This window comes from Harpia harpyja, chromosome 14, assembly GCF_026419915.1.
Source record: "Harpia harpyja isolate bHarHar1 chromosome 14, bHarHar1 primary haplotype, whole genome shotgun sequence".
Lineage (NCBI taxonomy): Eukaryota > Metazoa > Chordata > Aves > Accipitriformes > Accipitridae > Harpia > Harpia harpyja.
The window spans coordinates 12,239,707-12,265,115 of NC_068953.1; the positions used below are offsets into that span (position 1 = coordinate 12,239,707).

At 49.9% G+C, this 25,409-nt stretch overlaps 1 protein-coding gene across 6 annotated transcripts in view; it reads left to right on the forward strand.

Moving 5' to 3' along the window:
• The window catches only part of PIK3R5 (phosphoinositide-3-kinase regulatory subunit 5), a 62,757-nt gene extending 50,437 nt beyond the window's left edge, over nt 1–12,320 (forward strand). For 5 of the 6 annotated variants that reach the window (XM_052808306.1, XM_052808307.1, XM_052808308.1 and 2 more), the window contains 12 exons: nt 54–207; nt 686–769; nt 1,963–2,716; nt 2,816–2,969; nt 3,154–3,279; nt 3,542–3,667; nt 4,483–4,576; nt 5,829–5,905; nt 6,436–6,529; nt 7,987–8,069; nt 8,288–8,400; nt 9,464–12,320. In XM_052808306.1, coding sequence (XP_052664266.1) covers nt 54–207; nt 686–769; nt 1,963–2,716; nt 2,816–2,969; nt 3,154–3,279; nt 3,542–3,667; nt 4,483–4,576; nt 5,829–5,905; nt 6,436–6,529; nt 7,987–8,069; nt 8,288–8,400; nt 9,464–9,605 — 2,001 coding nt within the window. In that variant the 3' untranslated portion in view covers nt 9,606–12,320. The remainder of the gene's footprint in view (nt 1–53; nt 208–685; nt 770–1,962; nt 2,717–2,815; nt 2,970–3,153; nt 3,280–3,541; nt 3,668–4,482; nt 4,577–5,828; nt 5,906–6,435; nt 6,530–7,986; nt 8,070–8,287; nt 8,401–9,463) is intronic. The other variant, XM_052808309.1, reaches the window with a different exon arrangement.
• The last annotated feature ends 13,089 nt before the right edge of the window (nt 12,321–25,409 follow it).

Consider the following 25,409-nt stretch of genomic DNA (forward strand, 5'->3'; position numbering starts at 1 on the left):
TGCCTCTGTGGAGGGACCCCCTCGATCTCTCGCCTTGGCTCTGCTCCCCCCAGTCCAAGACGCTGGAAGAGCTCTCGGAGATCTATGCCAGTGCCGCCGACGCACAGGAGATTGCAGCCACCAGCAGTGACCCTGTCCTGGCCCGGGAGCAGCTGCAGTCCGTGCTGCGGGACATCGCTGGGGCCGCATCATTTCCTGCCATCGCTGGTGAGAAACCCCCCCATGCTCCTCTTTTTCCTCCAGGGTTTTCTGCCAGCTCAGCCCCTGCAGTGGTGAGGAGCAGTTTCGCAAAGTTGCAACCTAGCACAACAACAACTACAGCAAAAAACCCACCAACCCAGGTCCTATTTCATAACCACATGATGAACCAGAAATGGTTGGTCATCCTTCATTAAAACAGGACAAAACAAAAAATTCTCCAGCCTTTGTGGGTGAGATGAAAACTTTAAATCAGAAACCAATGGTTACAGTGATGTCTGATGGCTCTTAGAGGTGTGAAATGTCCCCTCGTCCCAATTGCGTGCGACTTCATGGGGATAATGATAGCAGCATTGGTATTCTGCATGACCTGGGCTGCCCAAAACATGTGCATGGGGTGGATGGCATCTCCCACTGGCCAGGAGAGCTGTCAGGAGCGGTATTGGGGGTCCATGCAAACTAACTCCTCTCCCTCCTCTCTTCCCAGGTGATGCTCAGCCCCGCAAGCTCCACACCATCGCCATCCCCACCGCTCGCTGCTACACTTACAGCTGGGATCAGGATAACTTTGGTAAGCAGAGGGGATCCCCTATCCCTCCTAGTGAGACCGTAGCCCTCTGCTCCCCCATCACAGGGGTTGTTGAGCAGCATTTCAGCTTGGCTGGGGCTGCCACGTTCAGCCAGGTATATGACACAAACTGTGGCCAGAGCCTGAAAGAGCCGATAACAAATGGTTGGTGTTGGAGGGAGAGGTAACACAGTGGATGCCAGCGTCCCCTAGATGGGAAAGGATGTACATGTCAGCTTGGGCACGATGCCTGCTGTGATCCCAAGTAAAGACCTCATCCGAGCGGTAGGCACAAGGCACTGGTGGCCCCAAAACACGTGTTGCCAGAGACAAATCATTCAGGGCTTTATCTCCTGGGCAAAGTTGTGCCTTGCATAAAGCTGGAAGAGGTGCATTACACCCGAGTCTGTGGCGATATTGGTAGGAAGGGAGACCTTGTTTGGTAGAAAGCTCGTCTGCAAGGAGTAAACCTTGCTCGTGCCCTGGAAATAATTGTTGCTAAAAAAGCCTGACCACACTGAGATGTCAGGGCTCTGTGGGGTTGAGATCCCTTGGCTGTTACAGCTCTTCCCCCACCCGCAGCAGGGATCGCCACGAAGCAGGTGCCTTTGCCGTGCTCTCGGCCCGGCCGCAGCAGTTTTGCAGGGGAAGCAGCGGCTTCTCCTTCTGCCGAGCTGGTGTCTCCAGCTTCTCCATTCCTGGAAGACCTTTTCTGTTCCTGTGTAGGTTTAGTGTTTGTTGCCTGCTGGTCCCAGCAAGCTGGACCAGAGCTCTGGTTTGGGCTTTGCAGTGAGTCCAGCCTTGCCAGGAGGCCACCCGCAGTGGGGTGATTTGGGGTTCGATTAGCCAAATACCTTGCTTTCCTCCTGCCCTCTGGTTAAACCCGAATCAGACATGAGCATGTTGTGAAATCTGTGTAGGAAGGAAGCAAAACCCCAACTGGTGTTTGTCTTTCGAGAACCCAAACAGAATGTGACCTCAAGGAGAGAAACACGTTTTGTTTTGCATTGCATCTGAGTGCCTTATGGAAATCTAAAAACGTTCGGTAGGAGGTTTTCAGCTCCTTGTTTGAAACCGTGCAGGATCAAAGACAGCATTGGCCACGCTGTAGTAGTGTTGTTGTCCAGGGTGATTGCATTTCCAGTGGTTGTGCTGGAGCCCGTACCAGACATGATCTCCCTCTGGTCAACTTTCAGATATCCTCAATGATGTCCTCAGCAAAGAGTGCAGCGTTGTTGAGCCCATGGCCTCCGAGAACGAGGAGGATGAAGAGGAAGAGGAGGAGGTGGAAACTGATGGCTGTTTCCCCGAGCGGGACTCACTGCTTTCCCCCATCTGCGCAATTTCCAAAGATTCTGTGTACTCGGTGCTGTCAGAGGAGGGATCTAAGCCCTCACGAATGTCCCTCTTCACCACCTCCAAGGACTCCATCTCAGAGCTGACGGTGGTCTCCAGAAAGTCCCTGAAGTCATTCGTCTCCAGTCTGAAGGACTGCATGGACAGCGGGTACGCAGAGGACAGCGACGAGAGCTCCCTGGACATGGTGGGGAGGTCGGAGCTGAAGGTAGAGAAGACCCACCACAAATACAGACACACGCTGACCAACAAGATCTACAAACTGTTCAAGAGCAAAAGCCAGCTGGTCTTGAGGAGGGACCTGAAGGACTGCCCAGACATGGGCTCGCTCTCGCTGCCCCTGCGCCGGGCTGAGAGCCTGTGCACCCCCCAGGCCAAGCACCGTGTCCCGGCACGCTCCCGGCGCGCTCACTCGCTGCCGCAGCATGTCCTGAGCCAGCGGCTGCCGGCCTCGCTCGCCCCGCGGCACCTCAGCCTCCACCGACGGCCCTTCCTCAGCTACGACGAGGACGCCAAGGTGTCCACGCTGCGCGTTGTGGTCTTCGGCTCTGACCGCATCTCGGGGAAAGTGGCCCGAGCCTACAGCAACCTCAGGTGAGCCGGGTGGTGCGGGGGATCCGGCAGCAGGTACCCGGCCCTGCTGGGACACTCTGGAGAGCTTTGCTCACCCAGCCCTCTCCCACCTTCTCCTAGGCTCAAGGAGAGCACCTGCCCCTCACTGACAAGGTACTTCAAGCTGCAGTTTTTCTACGTCCCCGTGAAGAGGAGCTGCTTGGCTCCATCAACCCCACTGATGCATCCCTCCCCGTCCCTGGGGGACCCACAGCTCCGGGCCTCGGCACAGGTGGTAGGTGTCCTGCTCGCCGCGGGGCTTGTGGTGCCACCGGTGCTCTGCTTGGCCCCGAGAGTGGTGTGCGAGGAGGTCAGCAGGGCAGGCTGAGGGGAGCATTGGTGTCTCTTCCACCAGCCCCAAACGTGGGTTGAGGAGCCTGGGGGGACCCCCGGAGTGACCCCAGTGTGTTTGGTTTCAGGATCCCACCTTGTCTGGGATGGAGAGCAGCACCAACGACATCTCCCACTACATCGGCATGTTGGACCCATGGTACGAGCGGAACGTTCTTGGGCTGATGAACCTGCCCATGAATGTCCTGTGTCAGGTACGTGCATGCCAGCTGGTAGGGCTTGGCATCCCCCTTCCCTGAGGTACAGGGGAGCTAGGCGGAGAGCTTCTGCTTAGCACTGGACCACCACGATCCTGTACAGGAGGTTGTGCTACAGGGACATGGGATGGAGATGGGGGCATTCCTGGTGGCCAGGAGGAAGGTTTCTGTCCCCAGTGGGGTGGGATGGCCAGTTCTTGGCCTTGGGCTGTGGTTACCACATACCCCATCAGGCTTGTGACTTACTCTCTCACCACAGTCTGCCAAGCCAGAGGCTGAGCCCCAGGAGGACTCCCAGGAGCAGCTGCCCATCCTGGCAGACATGATCCTCTACTATTGCCGCTTCGCCAAGCGCCCCGTCCTGCTGCAGCTCTACCAGACAGAGGTAGGCAAAGGGGCTCAGCCCCATCTTGGCGAGGGGAAAGAGGGGTCTTCTGCCTGTGCCAGCAACTCGGGACCTGCCTGTGAAGTAGTGGGGTGTGGCACAGCCACCACGTGCTGGTACGGTGGAGCTCGGTCTCCTCTTATTCTCTGGGTGCCCACGGTGCTTTGGCTGAACGCTCCTGGCTCAGGGATTGAGGCAGGTCCTGCCCAGACAATCCTTAAGTCACACAAGCAATTTTCCGTCCAAACACCTTTTCCCATGACACAAAGCGACTCCTGTCAGTGCTGACAGGTTACTCACATTGCTGGAAGTCCCTCTAGGCTCTGCTTTCCAAACCAAGCCCCTCCATGAAGCCTATTTTCCACACCCTGCAGTGTGCAAGGAGCCGACGTGGTGGGGAAGGTTGAATGCATGGCTGCAACAACTGCTTTGGTGCTGTGGCACAGGACCGGCTGCAGCGGGGATGTGGCAAGCAGACTTGCTGCTCTTCATGGGATTTGTGTCACCTAAAGCGATGCCCAGATCCTGTTGTTAGGCTCATCGGGGGTTTTCTTTCCAGTGGGTTGGGGAGTTTTCTTTAAGTAAAAATTAGGTTTTTGGGTTGTTTTACTTGGTGGTGGTCTGTTAAAACAGTCTGAAGTACAGCTAAAGGCAAGTGTCACCCAAGGCAGTTGTTGAAAGGTGTATTTTGAAAACATGAAAGGATTTTCCCAAACTGACCTGTTTCCTGTAGAAAGGAGTAAGAGGGGTGAACATTGCCTGGCACGGGCTGGGGTCTCCTCACCACCACGTCTTCACTCTTCTCCCCATGGCAGCTCACCTTCATCGGGGGAGAAAAGATGACCGAAGTCTTCATCCATTCCCTCGAGCTGGGCCACTCGGCGGCCACACGAGCCATCAAGGCGTCAGGTCTGTAGCTGATTGTGCACCTGCAGCCTCAGGGTGGAGGTCTGCAAACCACTGGGCTGGGAGATAAATGGAAAGAGGTGTCTGAGCCCAGGCTGTATTGTAAGCAAAGATCCAGACATCTTTTCACAAATTTGGAAGTAAAGCATCATAATTCTTGCATTCCTCTTCAGGAACGAAGCCGTGGCAATGCCGTGTTGTTTTTACTGCTGTTAACTCTAAAATGTATTTGCAATAAAACAGCTTCAAGTCCATTTCCCTCTTCTCATCAGCACCTGGCCAAATGCAGCTCTTCATCTTTTCTTTTTGCTGCTTTCTGTTGTTTATGCTTTGTCCAGGAGCATCATTTATAAAATCCCTCTTTCCATTTCCTTAGTTTACTGGGCAAAGCAAGGTTTGTGCATGTGCTTGGAGCCTTTCTGCAAGGGAGATCCATGAGCTTTTATGCTAGGAATTTATAAAATTATTAGAGAGAGGAAGCAATGGCAGAAGCATCCACCTGCAGCATGGTCTCCAGCTCCCTCCTAGGTACCAATGACAACATGCTGTCTGGTGCAGTGCAGCTCGCAGAGACATCTCATGGCCAACCAATAATACTGCATTTAAACTCATCGCTTAATTTTTTTAACCAACTGCTTTTCTGTGATCTCGCCTTGTCTTTCTAAACAGAGCTCATAAAATATCTTCCATGTGAAGTGTCACCACCCCGCTCACCCAAAATACAGGCTTGGCCAAGACCTCTTCCCAATAACTCGTGAAACCACCAATCCTTCTGACTTTGATTTTTTTTTTTTTTTTTTTCCTTGGGTTGTCTGGCAGCACACCACTTAACATCTGCAAAAAATTATCCAGGGGAAAAAAAAAAAGTTAGTAAGTGTCAGGCACAGTATTTCAAGGCTAATTTAATGTGGGCAGAAATATGCCCAGAAAAACAGGAGCTGGGTTAGCAATGCAGCCTTTTATTGCTTTGTGTTTTCCCTGGAGCACTGACCCCTCTGCACCGGCTTAGCCAGCACTGCTTTCAGTTTTGCAGAGCTGCTTGTTGTGCTTTGTGTTGAAATTTCTGCACTGGATTAATTGCTTTCTGGCAGCTTTTAAGCCATCTTTTCTTTTTGCCTTTTTGCTCCACAGTTGTGTTCAGCAAACCATTTTTTTCTCCCTTTCTGTAGGTACTGAGTGTGCTGCTGTATCAGTAGCCAGCTGAAGAATGGGCATAAAAGGCCACTGTGTGACATTTGCTCCTTGTTTCGTGCAGGTCCAGGCAGCAAAAGACTGGGCATAGATGGAGACAGAGAAGCAATCCCACTAACACTACAGATCGCCTACAGCAAGGTGAGTGCACAGGACTGGCACAAAGACAAACAGGGCAGAAAACCACGTCAGTGCTGGGCAAACATCTCTCTCTGCCGGGGGCTGAGGGAGGCAAATGCTGACAGTCTGCTGGAGGACCCTGAATCCAAGCCCAGACGAGCCAAACTCAAGCTAATTGTCTACTTACTGGCTAATTGGGGGTGGCATTCCACTCCTGTTCAGCCCAGTAAAATAGGGAACATGCAGTCAGTTTCCATAGACTGAACATGTACCGGGTGCCACTTTACACTGGTGGACTTTGCTTCCAAGGAGCGATCTGCTGCTGCTCACAGCAGTCCTCCTATTTTGGTGGTCCCTTTGCAGTTATTTAGTGTTAAGCCTGGGCAATTTTTGTAAATCCAACGTTAAATGAATTTTAATGCCTACTCAAATTTTGTGCAGCTCCAGGTAATTCCAGATCTGAGCTAGTCCAGCCAGATGGTTAGGGGTGGGAGGCAGGGTAACATCAGCCTGGAGCATGGCATCTCACAGGCTTTGGTTGGTCTCTGCAGACAGCCATCAGTGGAAGAAGTCACTGGAACGATGTTGAGAAGGTCTGCACATCTGTCAACCTTAGCAAAGCCTGCAAGAAGTATGAAGAACTAGGTGGGTAGAGGTGGTCTTTGTGGCTTTGCATAAGGAACAATGGGAGGGACTGGTGGAACAAGAGGACACTGTGGATCTTCTAGCTGGAGCAAAGCAGGGATGTGTGAATGCAGGAGAAAATACATGGAAGGTGCCTGGTGTTCCCTGAGGTATACTGTAGTCCTTGGCTGTCCTTAGCACCACATCAGGGATGAAGGCCATTTGATTTCCCATTGTCCGAAAGCTTCCAGCCAGAGAAATGGGATGTCCATTAGGGACAGGGCTGGGACAGTCCAAACAGCAGGATGGTCACTGGAGAGTGGTGCTTTCCAGAGCAACGCTTCTTCAGGAAGGAGAAGGAGAGACGGGTAAAACTGTTGTTAAATGAAGTAGGACCAAGGGAGAGGCTGCTTGTCCTGCTGTCCGCAGCAGCTTTCAACAGGCTTTCGCTAAGCTGATGCTTCAGCCTGTTTTCTTTCCTGCAGCTCAGAGATAGCTGGCTGCCACATGATTTTGCTTCATAAGTTTTTTTTCTAATCAAGTTTCCGATGGGGTATTAATAAGGCTTTGAGCCTTTTAAAAGGAGCAAGGTTTTTAGTCTGTGTGTATATTTAGAAGCAATACCTGTTCATTCTTGCTTAAGAACTGCCGTTTTGGCCATCAGACACCCAGTTCTGAGTAAACTGAGGGGTTTTTTTCAGTTCCTCTCTCCTTGTGTGCTTTGTGTCTGGTAGGTATGTGGTTTGTGAGCAGAGTAGTCCAGGCAAATGGGTGATCTGCCAAATAGGAGACAGCTCCTACATGCCTCACAGAGCTCGACCTAAACCGCTATCCCTCCTGTTGCTACCCCATCCATGAAGCCTTGCAGACAACTCTGGAAAAAACCCAGCGGGAATTAATTTCTCACCTCCTCTATAAATTTTGAGTTGGGTGTTTCTGTGCTAGTTCAGGAGCTTTGCTTGTGCTGCCAATGCTGTGGGTTTGCTTCAGGGGGTGTCCTCAGTTCACCGTTGATGAGAAGCTTCTCCTTCATGAATCTCTTCCTTCCAATGGAAACCCAGTCCCCTTGATTGTCTCTGCTGGTTTTCACATTCAGCAGTTCGACCACAGGATGTCACTGTAATTCCAGACACGAAAAAGCATCTCCAGGTGGACTGCAGGAAAGGCCACACTGGGAGAGCTAGAATTTCCTCGCGACAATGGGGCAATAGGTTTTCTCCTGTTTAGGTCCTAAGATAGTTAAATTTTGCTGCTTTGTTTGGAAAGCAGTTGGAAATTACACTGAAATTTACCTCTGTCTCTCTGATTGCTTTCTTTTCATGTAGGTTAGCATTGGGGAAGGAATATTGTATTTTCCTTGACAGTGGGGTCCTGCTGAGAACCACTGTCTCTGGGATGCTTTGAGGGGTGGAGGGACCACTTGGGTTCCCACCAGTGGCCCAGAAGCCCCAAGTGATAACAGTTTTCTTTTGTTACAGCCTCAAAGACAGAGTGTCTCAACTTGACCATGACAGAGGTGGTCAAAAGGCAGAACTCCAAATCCAAAAAAAGTTTCAATCAGGTAACTCAAATCATGGTGCTTTTACACTTGGTAGCAGGATGTCAGCCTGACTCAGCTGGGAGGGAAGCAGGGCAGGAGACAGTAGCTCCTTGGGGGATCTGTTTGCTGTTGGCCACCAGACCTGCTTTAGGGGTGCCCACCTCCCCTGCTCTCCTTCCCTGCACAGGGATAATGCGTTGATCATGGCAGCTCCCTCATTCGAACTCTTTTTCTATCAGCAGATCAGCGTGTCCCAGATAAAAGTAGACAAGGTGCAGATTATCGGTCTCCAGTCCTCCTTCGCCGTGTGTCTGGACCAGGATGAGCAGAAGATCCTGCAGAGTGTAACCAGGTAGGAACTGCAACGTGGCCAGCTGCCTGCTGCAGTCAGCACGCCTGGGATGGTGCATCCCGTGCGTAAGGACTCGTCCATGAAACCACTGGGGGACGAGGTCCTGAGCACCATGGTGGATCTATGCCAGATGCCCAAGCTGGGTGATATAGCTCCAAGCTCTGTAGTGCAGCTGAGCTAGGGTGGGATGGATGGTTCTGCTCAGATCCCAGCAGTAGTTTACCTTCATAACTGCCACAGTCTAAAGGGTGGTTCCCAGTCAGCTGTTGAACTCTGTAAAGACAGCTCTTTCAGCAAGACCAGTCGTAAGGCAGAGGAAAGCTATGCAACTTAAATGAGGTGTTTGAAAAGCACTGGGCATATGAGCAGAACCTTCAACTTCTAAACTTCATTTGGGTTCTCCACCACCTTTGGCATACCCATTGCAGAAGGAACCCATGATCTTCATGGGAGGGACTGGGGTAGAGCAAGAATTGTTCATTTGACTGTGCATCTAGCAGTTATGTCCCTAGGGCATCAAGTTGGCTCCCCAGGTGATGGAATTTGAAAACTCACTGTAGACAACATAATTCCATGAGCACAAAGAGATCAAACCAGTTGATCCACGAATCTTAAAAATGTGCAAGCATTTTAATTTCTCCCTCAGAGAGAGCAGAACTTTGCAAGGTTATGCTGCCTCCAATGGAAAAAGATTTCGGATCTTATTTCTTAAATAACCCCAAAGAGAAGTGTTTTACTTAACTTGCTTGTTGTGCAACTAAGGGGGCTAGTGGGAGAGTTCAATGCATGAAATGGAAAAGGAGCTACTTCCCTCTCCCCAAAACTTGGGGGATGCAAAAGTTCTCGTTTTCCCTAATGAGTTTCAGAAATTACTTTTTATGGATGCTTCTGCTCTAGGTCCCAATCTGAGACAGCTTAAAGACCTGAACTCTCAGCACTCATACTCCAGTCCTGTTAAAGACTGCACTGATTCCTCTTTGCAGATATTTCTGCTGCACCTGAGGACTGTGATTCTCAGCCACACACCTTACTTATATCTTGGTTTCTTTTTGTTCCCTTGCAGGTGTGAGATCTCTGTGTGCTACAAACCCAGGGACAGTGATCTCTTTGCACTGAGAAGGTCCTCTTTGCCTCTACAGGACCCCTCCGAGTTTCATTCTCTCCTGTGTTTACCCATTGCCACCTTCAGTGGAGCACTGCCGTAGAAGAACCCTGTGTCCTCTCAGACCAGACTCCAATCCAACACCAATATAGGCTCAGAAAAAGGAAGCTGACTGTTGTCCTTTGGGCTGGAGACCCAGCTGTTCTTGTCCAAGACATCCTGCAGCCAAAGCGTTAGTGTGGCTGAGCTGCTCCTGGTCTGGGCTTAGCCCATCCTTGGGAAATGGGAACATTGGTGTTGTGTTCTGGTATCTCTCAGGGTTCCTCAGCAATGGGAGGAAAGTGGTTTTCTTGAGATGTCCACCTGGTTCAGCGGACTGCCAACACCGGCATTGAGAGGGCAAGGCAAGGACAGTGATATTTTCCTGCCAGCAAATGGTGCTGTGGCTGTATTTGACAGTGACTGCAAGGCCACTGTGATCTGGGGGAAGATCATGGGGGGACATTTTGGAAAATGAATGTCCTTGGCTGAGTGGTGGTAGGTGGCCTTCAATGCATGTGGAGTTGCAGATCACCCAACTGATGTCCTGATGGCATTTCACCTGTGACAGGTCGAGGATGCTCAGGACAGTTCTTTGGGGACAGGCTTTCTCAAGGTTTCCTTTAAATTATGAAGGTTGGGTGTCTTACAGAGAAATGGTGCAGAGCAGAGCAACCCAGCTGAGGCCCAGAAAGACCCCAGCATGCGTTGTATACTGCTGCTTGCGTTCCAGTGAATTGAGTGCAATAGGCCATACCAGGGCATGGAGAGCTTGTCATGTTTTTACTGTAAATCCAGGACCTGTAGGAGGTGAACTTCCAATTTCTGCAGAATTTCTGAGTCCACCCATGAGATGTACTCTCTGTTCAGCCCACGTTCTTGCATCCCGCTTCCCAGCACTGTACGCTAGAGACATCCCAGTGGCTGAATCCTCAATGGTTGCTTGAAATATGGCAGGAACCATGCTCACACTCATAGGAGGGAGGGAATTACTAGGGAAACCACTAGGATTGCCTTAAGCTTACCTGAAGAGGCAGCTTTGCTAGAGAAGGACCCAGCACCAAAAACACTAGTGACGCTTGCAAGCGACAATAGGATTTGAGATTCCTCCTCCTCTGCAAAGAGGCTTTCCACCCTCTTCCTTCTCTCTGCAAGGCTGTAGGTACAGAAAGGTGCAATATTTGGGGGTATTTAGAGGTATTCTGACCCCATAAGCAAAAAAAAAAATGAGACTAGTTTCATAGCCGTCAAGCTGTTCCTCAGTAGTTTTTGGAGATTGCACTAATGGTAACAGGCAGAAGAGCACGCTGCCTGTTGCAGGCTAAAAGGATCTTAATGCCGAGGACATGTGCTCCCTGTAAACGTCTGGAAGGGACCCCTGATACTGGTGGGGACTGCAGGGCTCAGCCACAGCATGATCAGTTCAGTGCGGGTCCTTTGATCCTCCAGAAAACAGGACCTGGTCAGCTCTTAGCACTATTTAGAACATGGTTGGGCTCTGTCCCCAAGGGCTGGTGGCACAGCAGCAGTGTCATTTGAGGTTAAATCTGCCAGGAAAAGGGCCAGAGCCCCTGGGGCTTCGGTTGTCTCGGAGAAGCGTGGGTCAGGTTTGTCTGCTGGATTTCTCTACATCGTTCCTGGAAGTGTTTGGGGGATCCCTCCTGTGCCGTCAACTCTGATCCTGGCCCCGCTGGCTGCTGGACCTGCTTTCTGTTCCCACTGCCTCTCTTGTTTGGGGACAGCTTGGTCTGGGCCCAGTGGTGAATATCTTGGGTTAAGAAGGTGCTAGCTGGCTCTTTGGTGTCCTCAGCAGCTCTGGATGCAGCTTCTGCCAATGGCCAGAGATGAGCAAAACCGAGATGTGAACGTGCTCCCGAGGCCTCTCTGCTTCATCCTTCTACTTGAATAAACCATCCCAAGGATGGTGTTGCCTTGTGGACTCCAAGAAAAGACCTTCGTGCTGGGCGAAGCATCACTTGAACATAAGCAGACGCTCTGGCTCCACCATGATGCGAAGCCGGCTTGGACTCCTGGCAAGCACCCACCTTCCCTGGCTACCCACCAACTCCAGGAGCACCCGTCTTTTCCTATGTGCACGGAGCAGTGTCCACTCCTTGCTCACAGTGTGGACTTGGCAGGGACACCAAGACACTGGTCATGGTGGGCTGTCCCCTTGCTCACAGGGTGCCTGCGGGGCGATGTGGGAGCGTGCTCTGAGGTCACTGCTGTGCACTTCTGCACATCAGTATTTTAAGTCCAATAGTCTCAATGGATCAGGCAGATTTTAATAGCTCTTTCCATGCACTTGGAAAACGTTTTCCCACTGACTTTTCATTTCCCAAACAGGTTTGTGTGCGTCTTCTCAAATGGGGCTGAAATTTGACGCTGTTTTTTTTGTTTAATACTTTAAAATAGCACCTTATCCTGTCAAAACATTGCTATTTGTGATCTTGATATCCGTGGCTAAATATATCCCTGCCGCTGTTAATGATATAAACCTCTTTGGTTTCAGCTGGCCCTACAGAAATACTAGAGAAGAGAATTTCCATCTCATAGAGAAAAACAAGCACAAACTCTGGGGACTCATAATCCTGGCTAAGGTTTTGACCTCTGATGCTTTCTGGAAATGGAAGAAGTCTGAGGTTCTTTCAGGTCATCTTTGTACATATGTGCAGCCTCACCAAATCTGTGTAATGTCTGTGCTGATCTGTAATATACTGTTCAAAGAACTTTTTAAGTAATTGTAAAATATTAAATGTTGATTTATTTCAAGTACAAATACAGCGTTTGAGTCAAGTAATTCCTGAGCAGGCGAGAGGTGCAGGAGGAGGCTCCGTATCTCCAGGAGGAGAGCAGGGAGCACTGGGGTCCTTTGCAGAGTAGCTGACCTGAGAGCAGGAAATGGCTCGTAAAGTCATTATGTTCCTCAGCTTGGTCCCAGAGGGCACGACAGGGAGACTTGCAGAGGTTAATTGAGCTGCTTCTGTGAGCAAAAAGCAGGTTTTGATGTTGTAAATCCAAAATTGGTTTCATGCTGGATTAAGGAGAACAGAAACTAGCACAGCTTGTGTGTGCAAGGTGAGATCTGTGCATACCTTTCCTTTCTAGGAGGCTCCTTGACCTTTGCTGTGTTGCTTTGTAGAGAAATATGAGTTACGCCAAGAGCTGGGTGCCTGGCAGCTCCTGAGGCTGTGGGCAAGGTCCAGCTCCAGGGTGCACAGCAGAGCCCTGGGACAAAGGGTGACTGCTTGGGGGCAGCAAGTTTTTGCCCAGCAGCTGGGTATTACGGTATTTGTGACTTGGAAATCTCTTCTGCATCTTTGGGGATGCAGACTTTGCAGATGGAGCTGCTGCTACTGAAAGTACTCTGAAATATGAAATGACACTTGCAAACGTTTAACTGTCTCCAGTGTCACCTTCTCTTCCTGTGGATATTCAAGGAAAGAGGCTTAGTTGGTAGGTGTGAGGTGTCATAATCAAATAAATAACATGGGAAGAGTCAGCTTAGCTCAGACGAGCCGAAAACCAGATGAGAATAACTTTTGTTAATCAGCACTTTTTTTTATCTATGAATTTTTCCACTCTGATTAGAGAATAACAAAACGTGTTTTTTAAATAAAAAGAAAAGGGTCTTTTGAAAAGGCAAATAAGGAAAATACTTTATTTTCCAAGATGGAATCATAATCTGCTGTTGTTTGTTCTCAACAACAAAAAAACCGCCCAAACCCTAAACCACAAATCCCCCTTCCCTGTTCTTTTCTTTTTAAAAAAAAAAAAAGTGGAAGGAGGCAGGTGCATGCTTAAATCCAAAGCAGAAAGAAAGTACTTTGTTCTAAAATGTGCATGACAAAAAGTTTAGGATCGAGGCTCAAGTCTCATCCTTGAAGTGCTGCATAGCTAAGGGTTTTGTTTTTGTAAGTACAAAAGATTTAGCAAAGAGCTGCTGATAAAATAAGCAAGGCTGGGTTAAGGCTAGACTATTTAACAAAACTAGTTTTGCTTCTTGTAGATATGGTCAAATCAACTCAACAGGGCTTTTTGCAACTCTCACAGCATCAAAGGTGAGCTGGTCTGTGGCCCATCTGTGTCTGTGAGAGATGGGAAGACATTGGATAAGGTGTGTTCAGTGTTTCAGGCTGGGAACACCAACTTATGTTGGCTTCCTGAATGAGATAGGTTTTAACAACAACAAAAAAAAGTGCCTTGGGGTTTTCGTATGTGTTAATTTACCAGGGTGCAGTGGCAGTTTCAGATAGTCCCCTGCTCTGTCAGGGGTTGGCACCCCACAGCTACTTCAGCTGAAGTTGCTGGACTTGGCACAGCTGGAGTGGGACATGCTCCACTGCCGGGGAGGTGGGACATGGAGATGTGGCGTGGGGACATACTGCAGGGTGACTTCTCGCCACCCATCATCAGTAGTGACCCTCCATCCTCCACTCTTCTCCAATGGCACTTTGTGCGTAGGTGCTCCTCATCTTTACTGGTATGATCCCCACAGCTTCTCGCTGTCAGCTCCACAAGGAGCCATCTTGGTGTGGATGCCTGTGTCAGGTACCAGTGTGCCACAGGAGTTGGTTGAGAGCTGAGTCTGACACCCCAGAGCCACCGTGGCTCAGTGCTGGCAGAAAGCACAAAGCTTAGTGCATACAGGCAACGTCAGTCGGGTTGCTCAGGGTCCAGGCAATGTCTGAATAGCTTCAGGGATGGAGGTGTTCTAGTGCACGAGGTGAAGAACAATGTGATCCAACACCCATCCAGAGAAGGGGTCCTTAAGTGGCCATTCCTGATCTGGCAGCTAATTAGAAATATACAGAATGAATTAGCATCGATAGGCAGGAATGTGATTGCCTGTCCTGGATTCACTGTTGCAGGGTTTAAGATACTCCCCTATAAGTTAGAAAACACACATGCCCTCCTCTTCTGGCAGGTGGGGCAATCGAACCCACCTTCCATGGTCCATGTAGATCATCATCAAGTTGTTTGAATGGAGACATTGCTGTGGGACATGACGAATGCTCCCAAATAATGACAGTTGTATCTTGAAGCATGTTGGGTGAGGGAAAAACACGTTCATTCCTAAATGTGGTCTGTTTAGACTGATTTTTCTTTAGCTTTACTGTCATGTTGGGGAAGAAGTTTGTTTGCAAAGTTCACATGGTCTGCCAGAGGTGAGCAGAGGTCTGCCAGGCCCAGGATGAGGACAGCTGCCTGGAGAAAGCTGGAACCTCCACCAGGCTTGGTGTGCTGGGACAAAAATAGCCCAAGCATTTGGTTGGCGATGGGGCACTTCACCTCGGCATAGGGACCTGCCCACAGGCTTGTGCAGCTTGGCACCTTTGGTCCCTTCTTCGTGCTCAACTAGTCTGCTGGAATTGCTGGGGAAAACCTTCCTCTTGTACTTTTGTTTCCTGGTAGACAAACGTGTAGTTTAATGGGTGGCATTTCTAGGTGCCCTGCAGCAAGAGACCAGCAGATGGGGGACAACATGGGGCGTGGAAGCCCACAAGAACCTGGGGATTTGGGTTACGGGACCTGAATTGGCTTGTTTCCAGGAGATCTCTTACAAGGAGGTATTTCAAAGGTGCTCACCTGTTCTCTTAGGTGTAGCAAGAGATAGCAAAGAGCAGAGTCAGGCTTCCCAGCAGCTCTCAGTCCCCGCATACCATTACACGATTAAGATTAATGTACCCAGGGTGTCTCCTTGGTTAGAGGTCACAGCCCCACAAGCACCGTCCCGTCCTTTCTGGCTGCCTGTCTGCTCCCATGGTTGCATCTTAAATTACCTTCAGCCGAAGCAGAGGTACCTGGGGACGGCTCAGGTCCTGCAGGCAGGGCTGGCAGCCGGCAAGCCCTGAGCTTGGCTCCCTGCCTGCGGGTTGGTGACGGGCTAACTGAGCCACAGCACGACAGCCAGATTCAGCCCTCCACCAGTGACAGGATCTGCCTGACCCAGAGGGGTTTATTGAGACACCCACCAATAATCCAGCACTTTCAGAAGAAAACGGAGAAGAGGAAGAAAATCCAGGGAATATCTTCTGCTGCCAAATTCCCTCCCCTAGTTCCCTCTTGCGGCTGCAGGTTTCTGAGCTGGTAGATCAGGCTGTTTCCCATGTGCATGATTTAGCTGCTCTTACAGGCACCTGTAAAGTAGACAAGATTGGAAATTTCTGTGAATTTTGCTAATTTCTTAGGGGTTTTGGCCAGCACCCATGACTGAAAAGGGCATCGGACTCCCTGTTTGTCTCAGGACTGACCTTTGCTCAGGACTAACAGGAGCAAATCTGGACAAGTGAAGTATTTCTGGGCTGCAGGCGGGTGTTTATCTCTCCTGGCAATGCCTGCTGCTCCACTGTCCTTATCTTGCTTGTGCTAATCAATGATCAATTAAAAGTTAACAAGGCTCCCTGTGCCTGCATGAGGAACTGTTTTCCTAGCCGGGAAAATTCGCTCAAGAACAGTAACGGTGTGCTAACGATGCAAAGTTGCATAATTATCAGTGTGTTTGGATGCAGCATGCATCTTAGAGCCTGTATGCCTGTGCCAGTTGGTGCAGACAGCTGACTGTGGGAGGAACGGGGTGGGCTTTTCTGTGCCAATCCTGAACTCACCTTCTTCCAATATTCACCTCTGTGCCCTTGTAATTCCCTCTCCCCTCCGTAGGCACCTCCTCTGCAGCACTTGCAGAAAGGAATGCAAAGGCTAAGGGGTTGCAGCCAGAGCAAGTACATCCAAAAACTGAACTCTAAATCAAAGCAAGCATGAAAAATATTTTTTGGTGTTTACCCATCTCTAGGATAACCAAAACTTGGGCTTGACTGCATAAAACTTTCTGGACGGCAGTGGGCCAGTGTAATGCAGTGTATATAGCTGGTGTTTCCATCCACAGAGAAGACCTCAAGCAGGGTGGCTCAGCCAGTCAAACACTCTTTGTCCTCACAAGGACTAGTCCTGCTTCTGGCCATGTCCTCTCTTGCATCAGGTCTCCTGTCTGATCACTCTATGGCCAAAGCAATTCTCTTCTTGTTGATTCAGTCTCCCACTGGCTTAGGAAGCTGAACGGCTGGTGAAAAGGTCCAGACCTGGTGTAGCTGGGACCAGGGAGCGTATGCAAACATTGTTTTCAGTGGTGATGAGATGTAGATTGGCTCAGTCCACCTTGCCCGTGCACTGACGATTGCAGTGACTTTCTAGTAGATACCCATGAACTGCAGGCTGAGATGTTGCTCCTGTAATCAGAAATCTGGGGAGGATCTGTCAGGATACCCAGGACCTGGGTCCACACTCTGGTCTGCTGGGAGATCTTTGCTGATGGCAGGCTCTGTCCCATCTCCCAGGAGTGGGTCACGCAGTGCTGCCCCTCTGCACTGCCTGTGGGCACCGGCTGAGTGCTGACTTGCAGGGAAAAATGAGACCCTGAATCATCAGTACTTTCCCTGTGCAACAGTGCACGTTTTTTCCAATAGTTGGTCTCTGTGTTGACTTACTGTCAACTGTGGCCCAGGTTAAACTACTTGAGGACAGAATGCTCTTGTGAGAGGTTCCTAGAAGAAAGTTGAGCCCATTGAGGGTTTTCCTGCCCAGGTGGTCAGCTGAACTGTAATCCTAAAGACATTGATTAAATTTTTGCTGCTGTCTTATGGCTAGTTTTAATGGTGCACTGGGTACAAGAAGCGATGGGGTAGATCCAGCTGCGGTGGCAAATGCAGCACTCTGCAGCCAGTCCCTGGAAATTGGGCAACGGGTGAAAGAAGGGACTGAGTGCACGCAACGTCTCATATCTCTCTGTGCTCCGGACCATCATCGGAACCCCTTCCTGCCATGGACTGGGTGACTGAGAGCCGTGTGGTTCCTCCGAGATGTGACACACTGGAACCATCGCAAACAATCTGGGTAGAGGTGAGATTGAGCGACAGCTGAGATTTCCTCCTCTGTTTAACTTCACAGCCATTGCAAAAGGAAATACGTGCTAATCTTTAGTTAGAAGCCAACCTCTTCCCATTCTAAGGAGCCATCTGTACTTTAACATGTGACTCAAGGCTGTGTGTAACCAAGACCGTTTGGGTAATTGTGCCAGTCCCACAGGTCAAAGACTGCCCAGATGGAGGAGGACGGTTGAAGCCTTAAAAAACTGGGGGGGATGCTGGTGTTCACGATGCTTTCTCTGCTTGCTTGCTGAAGGAAGAACAGAAGAGGCATCTATCCTGATCAGAAATCGCCCAAGGAAAGACACTTTGGTGAGGAGAAATGGACCCTGTAGCCTGGGCTGGGTGCAAGCAAGGGTGAAGATGTCTGGCTTCTACCTTGTCTCTACTCTTCTGTTTCCTGGAAGCCATCAGTAAGGAGCAACTTGCCTCATGCTCCTGTAACAGTTTTTGTGGGACCAAGCTGAGGTGCTCCAGCAGCCTTCCCATTCTGTCCTCTGCCCCTGGGATGCTCAGGACAAATTACCTCCATTGCAGCGAGTGAGTAGCCTGGTGGGCTGTGTGCTGAGGACTGGAGCCCATCACTGTGGCTGGGCTACAGGTCCCCTTGTCCCCTTCCCCCCCCAGCTTGGCCATGGTGGCTGGGTTGGGCAGTGGGGCTCCTTCCCCTGTGACAAGGAGCATGCCCAATGCAGGATGGAGGAACAGACTGATCCTACATTGCCCTCCATCCCTGTCTTCCTAGGTATGGCTCTGAGCAACCATGTGAATATTAGCTGGAACCTGTAGGTCCCTTGGTGGAGATGGGCACCCACCGGGTGGACACAGCCCGTAAGTCATGCTCTTCACTGACAGGCAGAGTGGGTGTAGATAACAGCTGTTGATCGGTGATTACAAAATATAGCTAAAGGAGGTTGTGATATCTTTGTGTTTCTCACTTTCTATCAGAATGTGTTTACAAAAGTTTAAGTCAGTGAGAGATATTTTCTGAACTCTCCCGGTATGACTATGTGTCTAAATATGCAAGCTGTGGGACTCGGGTCTGCATGAACTGAGTCGTCTGTTAGTTATTTTAAAGCCTTTGAATACCCCTTGTGCATAAAACCATGCCAGGAAATATACATAACTGTATTTATCAGTCTACCTGCTTATCTCTACCTATCAATGAATCATTTGTATAACATACATATTCAGCTTGTGTGTATGTATACGCATATATGTGCTGTAATATAAATGATGCACTGCACGTTTCTTTTTAGCATAAAAAATAGTTCCACAAACTTTCTATGGTGAAAAAGTATAGATATGTGTGTGGGTCTGTGTGCAGTGTGAACCTTTGTTACTTAAACAGTTCCACTGCTGCCAGGTATATAATTAAGTATAGTATGTAATATGATACAGATAGATACAGTTTGGTTATTAATACATGGTGGCCAGATAGAGCAGGTAGGTGTGCGTGCATAGGCATGCTCTTTATGTAAAGTTTCTCTTTCAATAAATCCATGAAAACAAAAGAGAAATCTAAGCAGCCCCTTGCTCTGTGAGCAGCCATAGCCTGCAGCGAAAAAACCTCGAACCGTGAAGGTTTTGCTCTAGCACACTCTCAGCTCTCCCTGCAGGTGGGGGCCACGTTAGCCCCGTGGGTGCTTGGGGGGCACAGACGCCTGCACCCACTGCACCATTACCGCAGCCAGCCCCACGCAGGTGGGGGCTTGGTGCTTCCTCACCCCGCGGAGACGCCCTGGAGGAGCTGCCTCATCTGTCGCCGAGACTGCTAGGGTGTTCCCACAGTGGAGGGGGAAGAGGAATTTTGGCTGCCAGCAGATGGAGGGGACTGAAAAAACTGGGAAAATAACTTAAGGGTAAAGGCGCAATCTTTACATTGCAGGGTGCTAGAAAGAGATGCTTCAGCTATTCCTTCCAAATTCTGTTTTTTCTCTGGGGAATTTTTAAGCTTCATTTGTCATGATTTTTTTTATTTTTCCTTTGCAGTTTTTTCCTGTCTGTCTTCTTTTCCCAGCTCTCCATCCCTGGCTTTAAAAAGCACCAAGAAATAAAATCCCAAAGGTGTTGAACTTTACGAAAAAGATCCCTAGCAGTGAGGAAATGGGAAGAGAAAAAGGAAATAGTAAATCAATAAAATAGTTCGTCATGTTGTTCATGTGTTTAAAACAAACCTGTTTTACCTAGTTGTGATATCCCTGTTTAAGAAATGTGGAGCTGCTCTGGGAAGCACAGACAGACCTAGCTGGGGTGGGTCAATGCCAGTGAAGGGACTCCAGTGCGAAAATTCTTAACGACTACAAAGGTAAGAGAGAGTGGTTAGTATCAGCAAACACTTTTGCTTCTTCAGGAGGCAACTTTCTGTGTCTTTGATAGCGTCAGCAATCCCTCGCTTTCACTGGGTGACATCAGTAGATCTCCCCATGGTTCATCCAGGAGGACAATATAATTTTCCTCATCCTACGCGTGCATATCATCCCATTGTGGAGGAAGAGAAGGACATATGGTGCCCAACCCTCCTGGCTAAGCTGCAAGTTCCTCACTGACCTGTTATGACGAGGACATAGCTGAGGTGCTGGGTTGAAAGCAGGTGACAAACAGCAAACACAGGAGCATCTCAGTGTTAGGAAAGGAAAAGGAGACACTGGGCTCCAGGAGCACGACAGCAACATACGTTCACCCTGTGAGCATGTTAGCAGTGAGAGAGAGACAAGGAAAAGCTGCTCAGGTTCTTGCTGGAGAGGGAAAGCTATCTGTGGATGATGTTGAAAGTGTTAAAGGCATGTTTGCACGAACTGGGAAAAGCCCAGCTGGGAGCTGGTGGCTTCAATATAGCTGTCAGCCGCAGGGCCAGGTCCCCTTATGCAAGGTAGGTAGGTGCACTCAGGAATGTTAAATGCTTTAAATCACCTGACATGAAGAAATTACTGCCAAGGTGCTTTGAGACTCAGCTAAGGGCTCCCTCTTGCAGTGACTTTTGGGAATGGGTGGAGAAAAAGTGAGGTTGCAAGACTGGAGAAGGACAAGTGAAGGACGAGCCTTTAGAATGGGGGAAGGAGCTGGAGCTCTTAGCTTAATTCAACTGCTGGGAAAATGCCAGCACAAACAAACCAACCCTTTTCGCGTGCCTGGAAACAACAGGGAAGTGAAAGATTTGTCAGAACCAAACTGAGTTTAAGCTGATGTGATTTTGCTCCTGTGGCAGCACAACGAACCCTGAGGACATCGAGGAGCCATCTGAGCCTGGTGGAGTTTCTGCCACCACCTGTCCTGTGCTGTCTGTAAGGGAACTGGGGAAACGCAGACCTGGTGCATCCACCACAAGCTGGATGGGAGGCCAGTGTCCATGTCTGAGCACAGGTTCATTGCCAAGCTGGGAGGATGGAGGAAGGTGGCTGTGCAGGGCCTGTCCTGCTGGTGGGGCTTTCCAATCTATTCGATAATGAGATGGAAGATGGAGCAAAGAGCATCTGAATTACCTTCATAGGTGAGGCTGTGCAGGATGGTGACTGTACTAGAGAACTGGAATTTAAAGTGAACTGAGTTGAGTCCAGATTTTTTACCTCTCCATAGGTTGCTGTTCAACAGGGACAAGCGCCAATTTTCCCCTTGGAGCAGGAGCAGCTGGACAGGTGGTGGTCCTGCTGGAAAAGCTGTGGGGATGCTGGGGGTCACAAGCTGGCTCTGAGCTGCTGTATCCCACCCAGGTGTCACAGATCAGGCTTTACCAGCATAACGAGGAGCACTACTGGCATAAAAAGCCAGGTCCACCCTCTTTCCTCTGCAAACTGCCAAACGATGGACAATGTGGCCTATGAGAGGAGATGTAATGTATAGACCCAGCTGGAGAAGGCTGATGATAGGGGATGTTGCAAGACACATTCAGGTTAGGCAGGGTGAATGGGCAGGGATGGCCATGCAGGGGGAGCAGAAGTGGTCACCATGCCTTGGGCATGCACTGGGGGCTGGTTTCTGGGTCCAGCCCTGTCCTGGGATTCTCCGCATAAGCAAGCCTTGGGATTAAGCAACAACCTGCCCCTTTCTCTGCCTTATGCAGCAGGTTGGAAGCTTAAGAAGGATTTCAAAAGCCCTGCTTGTCTATCCTGAAAAACAACTGTAGAAACAGCTTCTCCACTCAGCTTATCAGCTCAACGAGTGGAGCAGAGTGTCTGTGATTAAAAAGAGCTGTTTCCTGTTGCATGTTATTGCTGGCAGAACTGATAAGCTGAGGATTTGATCTCATTCCAAAACCGTCACCTTGGTACCCATGGGGGAGCTGTAAATTCTGGGAAAAAGATCCTGGGAGGTGTAAGCAGCGGGCAGCAGAAACCTATAGCCCTTGGCATACGTGCATGCAGCACTTAAGATTTGGACAAAAACTGATCTCTCACTATTTCAAGCAGCTGATTTCTTCCTTAGCACGGGCAAATCACTGACACCCCCGTGCAAGCACAGGCGTGCCCAGTTCATTGGCATGAGACGGCTGCAGCACCCACCAGCAGTGCTGGACCCATTTCCTACAGGTGCCTCAGAAGTTTCCTGCTCACAAGTGGGTAACCTCGACTTGCAGTGGGTTTTTCCATCACCTGCGCTGCTGGGCGGTTGTGTTGATACCAGGTGTGTAATTGCAGCCCCAAGGATGGTGGGAGCTGGTCTCTAGATGGGACAAAAAGACAAAGCTTGCTGGTTTCTTATCTGCTGTTTGCTCACACTTATCACAATCAATTTGCTTGGATTTTTCAAACCTGTAATTAACCTGTAGGTTAGTAGTTGTGTCTTCTACTTCTAGTACCTGTATAGTCTTTATCAAATAAGATGACATTTTTCACCCTTGCAGGACATACTGAGACACTGCTCAGACTTGAAAAGTCCATGATTTATTATTATTATTATTATTAGCTTCTGCTTGCTTCTACCTCCTTATTATGGATTTTTTCGAGACAAAAAAAAAAAAGTGTTGGAGATGGCTTAGTTTGGACAAATGAAAAAGGCACCTTAAAGACCATCAAACTGGCTGTTTGCTTGGCTTTCCCTCTCCCCCAAATCCCCCCATCTTCTGTATTTGCTAAAACTGGAGTAAAACTAGAGTTTGGTTGAATTTCAGGGTGGAAAATAGAGTTGTGACATGAAAATATTGCTTGGTTTATGACCTGTTCCCTTATAAACTGTAAGAAAACCCTCCATTGACTAAAGCATTGGACATGTGGACATCTGCCAAAAGGAGGTTTCCCTGCAGGATGGGTGGTTTAGAAGGAGTGGTGCTCAAACAGCATCATCTTCTGCACACAAATACCTTTGCTTCCCTCAGAAACTCGGTTGACTTGCTAGGTGTGTTATTAAAGCAGCCACGTGATGATGGAAAATTAAAGCAGGGAAAACTAAAGCATCCATGAATAGAAACCAAGGCAGGAGGAGGGGTGTCCAGAGCTCCCCTTCAACAGGAACATTTGGACATTTGTGGGGTGTGGAGCAGGGGCCAAAATGGGAACCGAACATCAGCGCCACGATGGGGAGGAGAAACCCCCGTCTCCACCAGTCCTACTTGCTGCCAGCCCTGGCATTGCCACCGGCGCTCCTTCAGCCCCACCGGTGCCGGTGTCGAGCGAGGGGCTGCGAGGCGCCGGGGCCCCCGTGTGCCGCGGCGAGGTGCCGGAGCGTGACCGCCGGGAGGGAGCCAGCCCCAGCCGGTGTCGGCGCGTCACGGCCCGGCGGTTGTGCGATGTGCGATGTGCACTGTGGCAGGGAGCTGCTGCTGGCGTGAGTTCAGGTGCCGGCAGCTGTAGTATCTCGAGTGGAGAGAGGGCTGCGTGCTGCTCCCACGGTAGGAAAGCCCCTTTCTGGGCAGCAAGTTCCTCTCTGGGCTGGAAAGCCCCTCCTGAATTAGTGCTTCAAGTGAGCTCTTTCTGTTTATTTTGGGAGACAGACTTCTTCCATGTGAGAGGGATTCAGATCGGTTCAAAACTGTTGTGTATCCCATTCGTGCACAGAAGCATACAAGCTTGGCCCTTTACAGTGCTCCTGTAAATCACAGAGGACAGCGTTTGCAGGGACAAAGAGCTGTTTTGTACCTGGTTCATGCTGCTTGCCACACAAGAGGTTCTCTCTCTATTTTTGTTCTTTCCTTTTTTTTTTTTTTTTTTGGTCTCCTGACTGAAGCCTTTGTTTGAGCAGGGTCATACCTGGCTCTTCCTCTCACCGTTGCCAGCATAGGTTGGCAGAGATGCAAGGTTATCTGGGGTGACTTGGCAGTTCCCCATCCTGTTCTCAGGGTGGCAGTTGGACATGTTTCAGTGTCTAATGACATCAGCTGCTAACTAGCAGCTCATTACAGAAAATATGGAGAACCAACCCCTTCCTCCCTGTTACATGTGTTACCACAAGAGAATATGACCCTACACCCAGAGGAGGGCTGACACTGAAATCCAGCTGCTGCTATGACAAGAGATGGCATGTACAGAAAAGGCAAGAGGGGAAGGTCTCCAGAACGTCCCTTTAGCTAAGTGAATTTTGGGTTGGGATCCCAAAGTTGATAGCAATGAGGGGGGTGCTGGGTGTGCGCTACAGGAACCGGCTGAGGAAACTCAGTGGCATCCTCCTTCTGTAGCTGTGCAGTAGGAGAGAGTCCAATTCTAATGAAAAAGAGGGGGAGGGTGAAGGTTTGGGACCTGCAGTGGCCAGCTGACAGGTGAGGAGTGAAAATATCCAGCAGCAAGTGGGAGATCTCAGCCTTGAAAGATGCTTGTGAAGCATCACCAAAGCAAGAGCACATCCGACAAAGGGGTGCCATGTAGCCAGTGCCACCCTTTGCTCCTCCTATGCAACCGCATGGGGCTCATACCCCCAATTCTGTCAGTGCATGGGTTTCACAGCTCACCTTTCTGTGGCATTTGCATGGGAAACAGTATCTCTGTGGCGGTTCCTGCCTCTGTCAGGAGCTCCAGCATGCTGGGTAACTCCTGCTGAGGAAGAACGGATGCAACACGGCATCAGGACAGATGGACAGGCGGAGGACAGTAAGCTATTGAACAGTGATGCCCAAAACCTTAGTCCGCTCATGTTGAAGAAGCTAATTCTGATGCTAGCAGGGACAAAGCTTTTGCAAACAGGGCCCCACGTGTATATGCCACAACCATGCTGTCCACTGGTCTGGTCTGGGGGCCACTGGCGCCGCTGGGCTCTGCAGTGATTCTGTACCGGGGCCAGGACACGTGCGTGTGTCCTTCATGAATGGGAGCGAATGTGAATGAAAACAAGACAGGGGAAATGAGGATGTTATCATCTGCTGTTGTGTGCTGCTGCTGTTTCCCCGGAGCCTTCCTGCCCGCAGGACGGCTGCTCAGCCGCACGGGGCGGCCAGCCTGCAAGGGGAAGGGGATGCTGCTCAGTGCAGCAACTTGGCACCAGCGCAACGAGTGGGAATTGAATGCAAGTAAGGCTGACAACCAGTTAAACTGCCTCCTCCTGCCTTTCTCTCCCAGTCAGGAAGGAAGTAGGTTATTTTTAAAACTGGGGCCCAGGTATGTAACTATACCTAATGCTTTTTCTCATGTAAAAGAACATGGGAAGTGATATGGTATCAGCTGCAGTTCTCACGGTCCCTCTATGGATACTTTCTCCCCCCAACCCACTTACTCCAAAGAAGGTCAGAGCCTCAAGCGTTGCTCAAGGTAACACTTGGGGTGCTAAGCTGATCCATCAGGGCCCTGGCCATACGCGGGGATGGCACTGGTTGTGGCAGTGACCCAGCTGGAGGGGTCAGCCAATGCTGTTGAGCTTTCCTGAGCACTTTGCGCAGCTGAAGCGTGGGGCATGCACGTGCTCCGTCAGCTGGCTGGACTGACAGAGCTGGTGCGTTCACCCCAGCCCTGCACCCACATCCCATAGGAATAAACATTTATCTCCTGATTTGGGCTGGGTCAGCTGGGTTCACACATCTCTCCCAT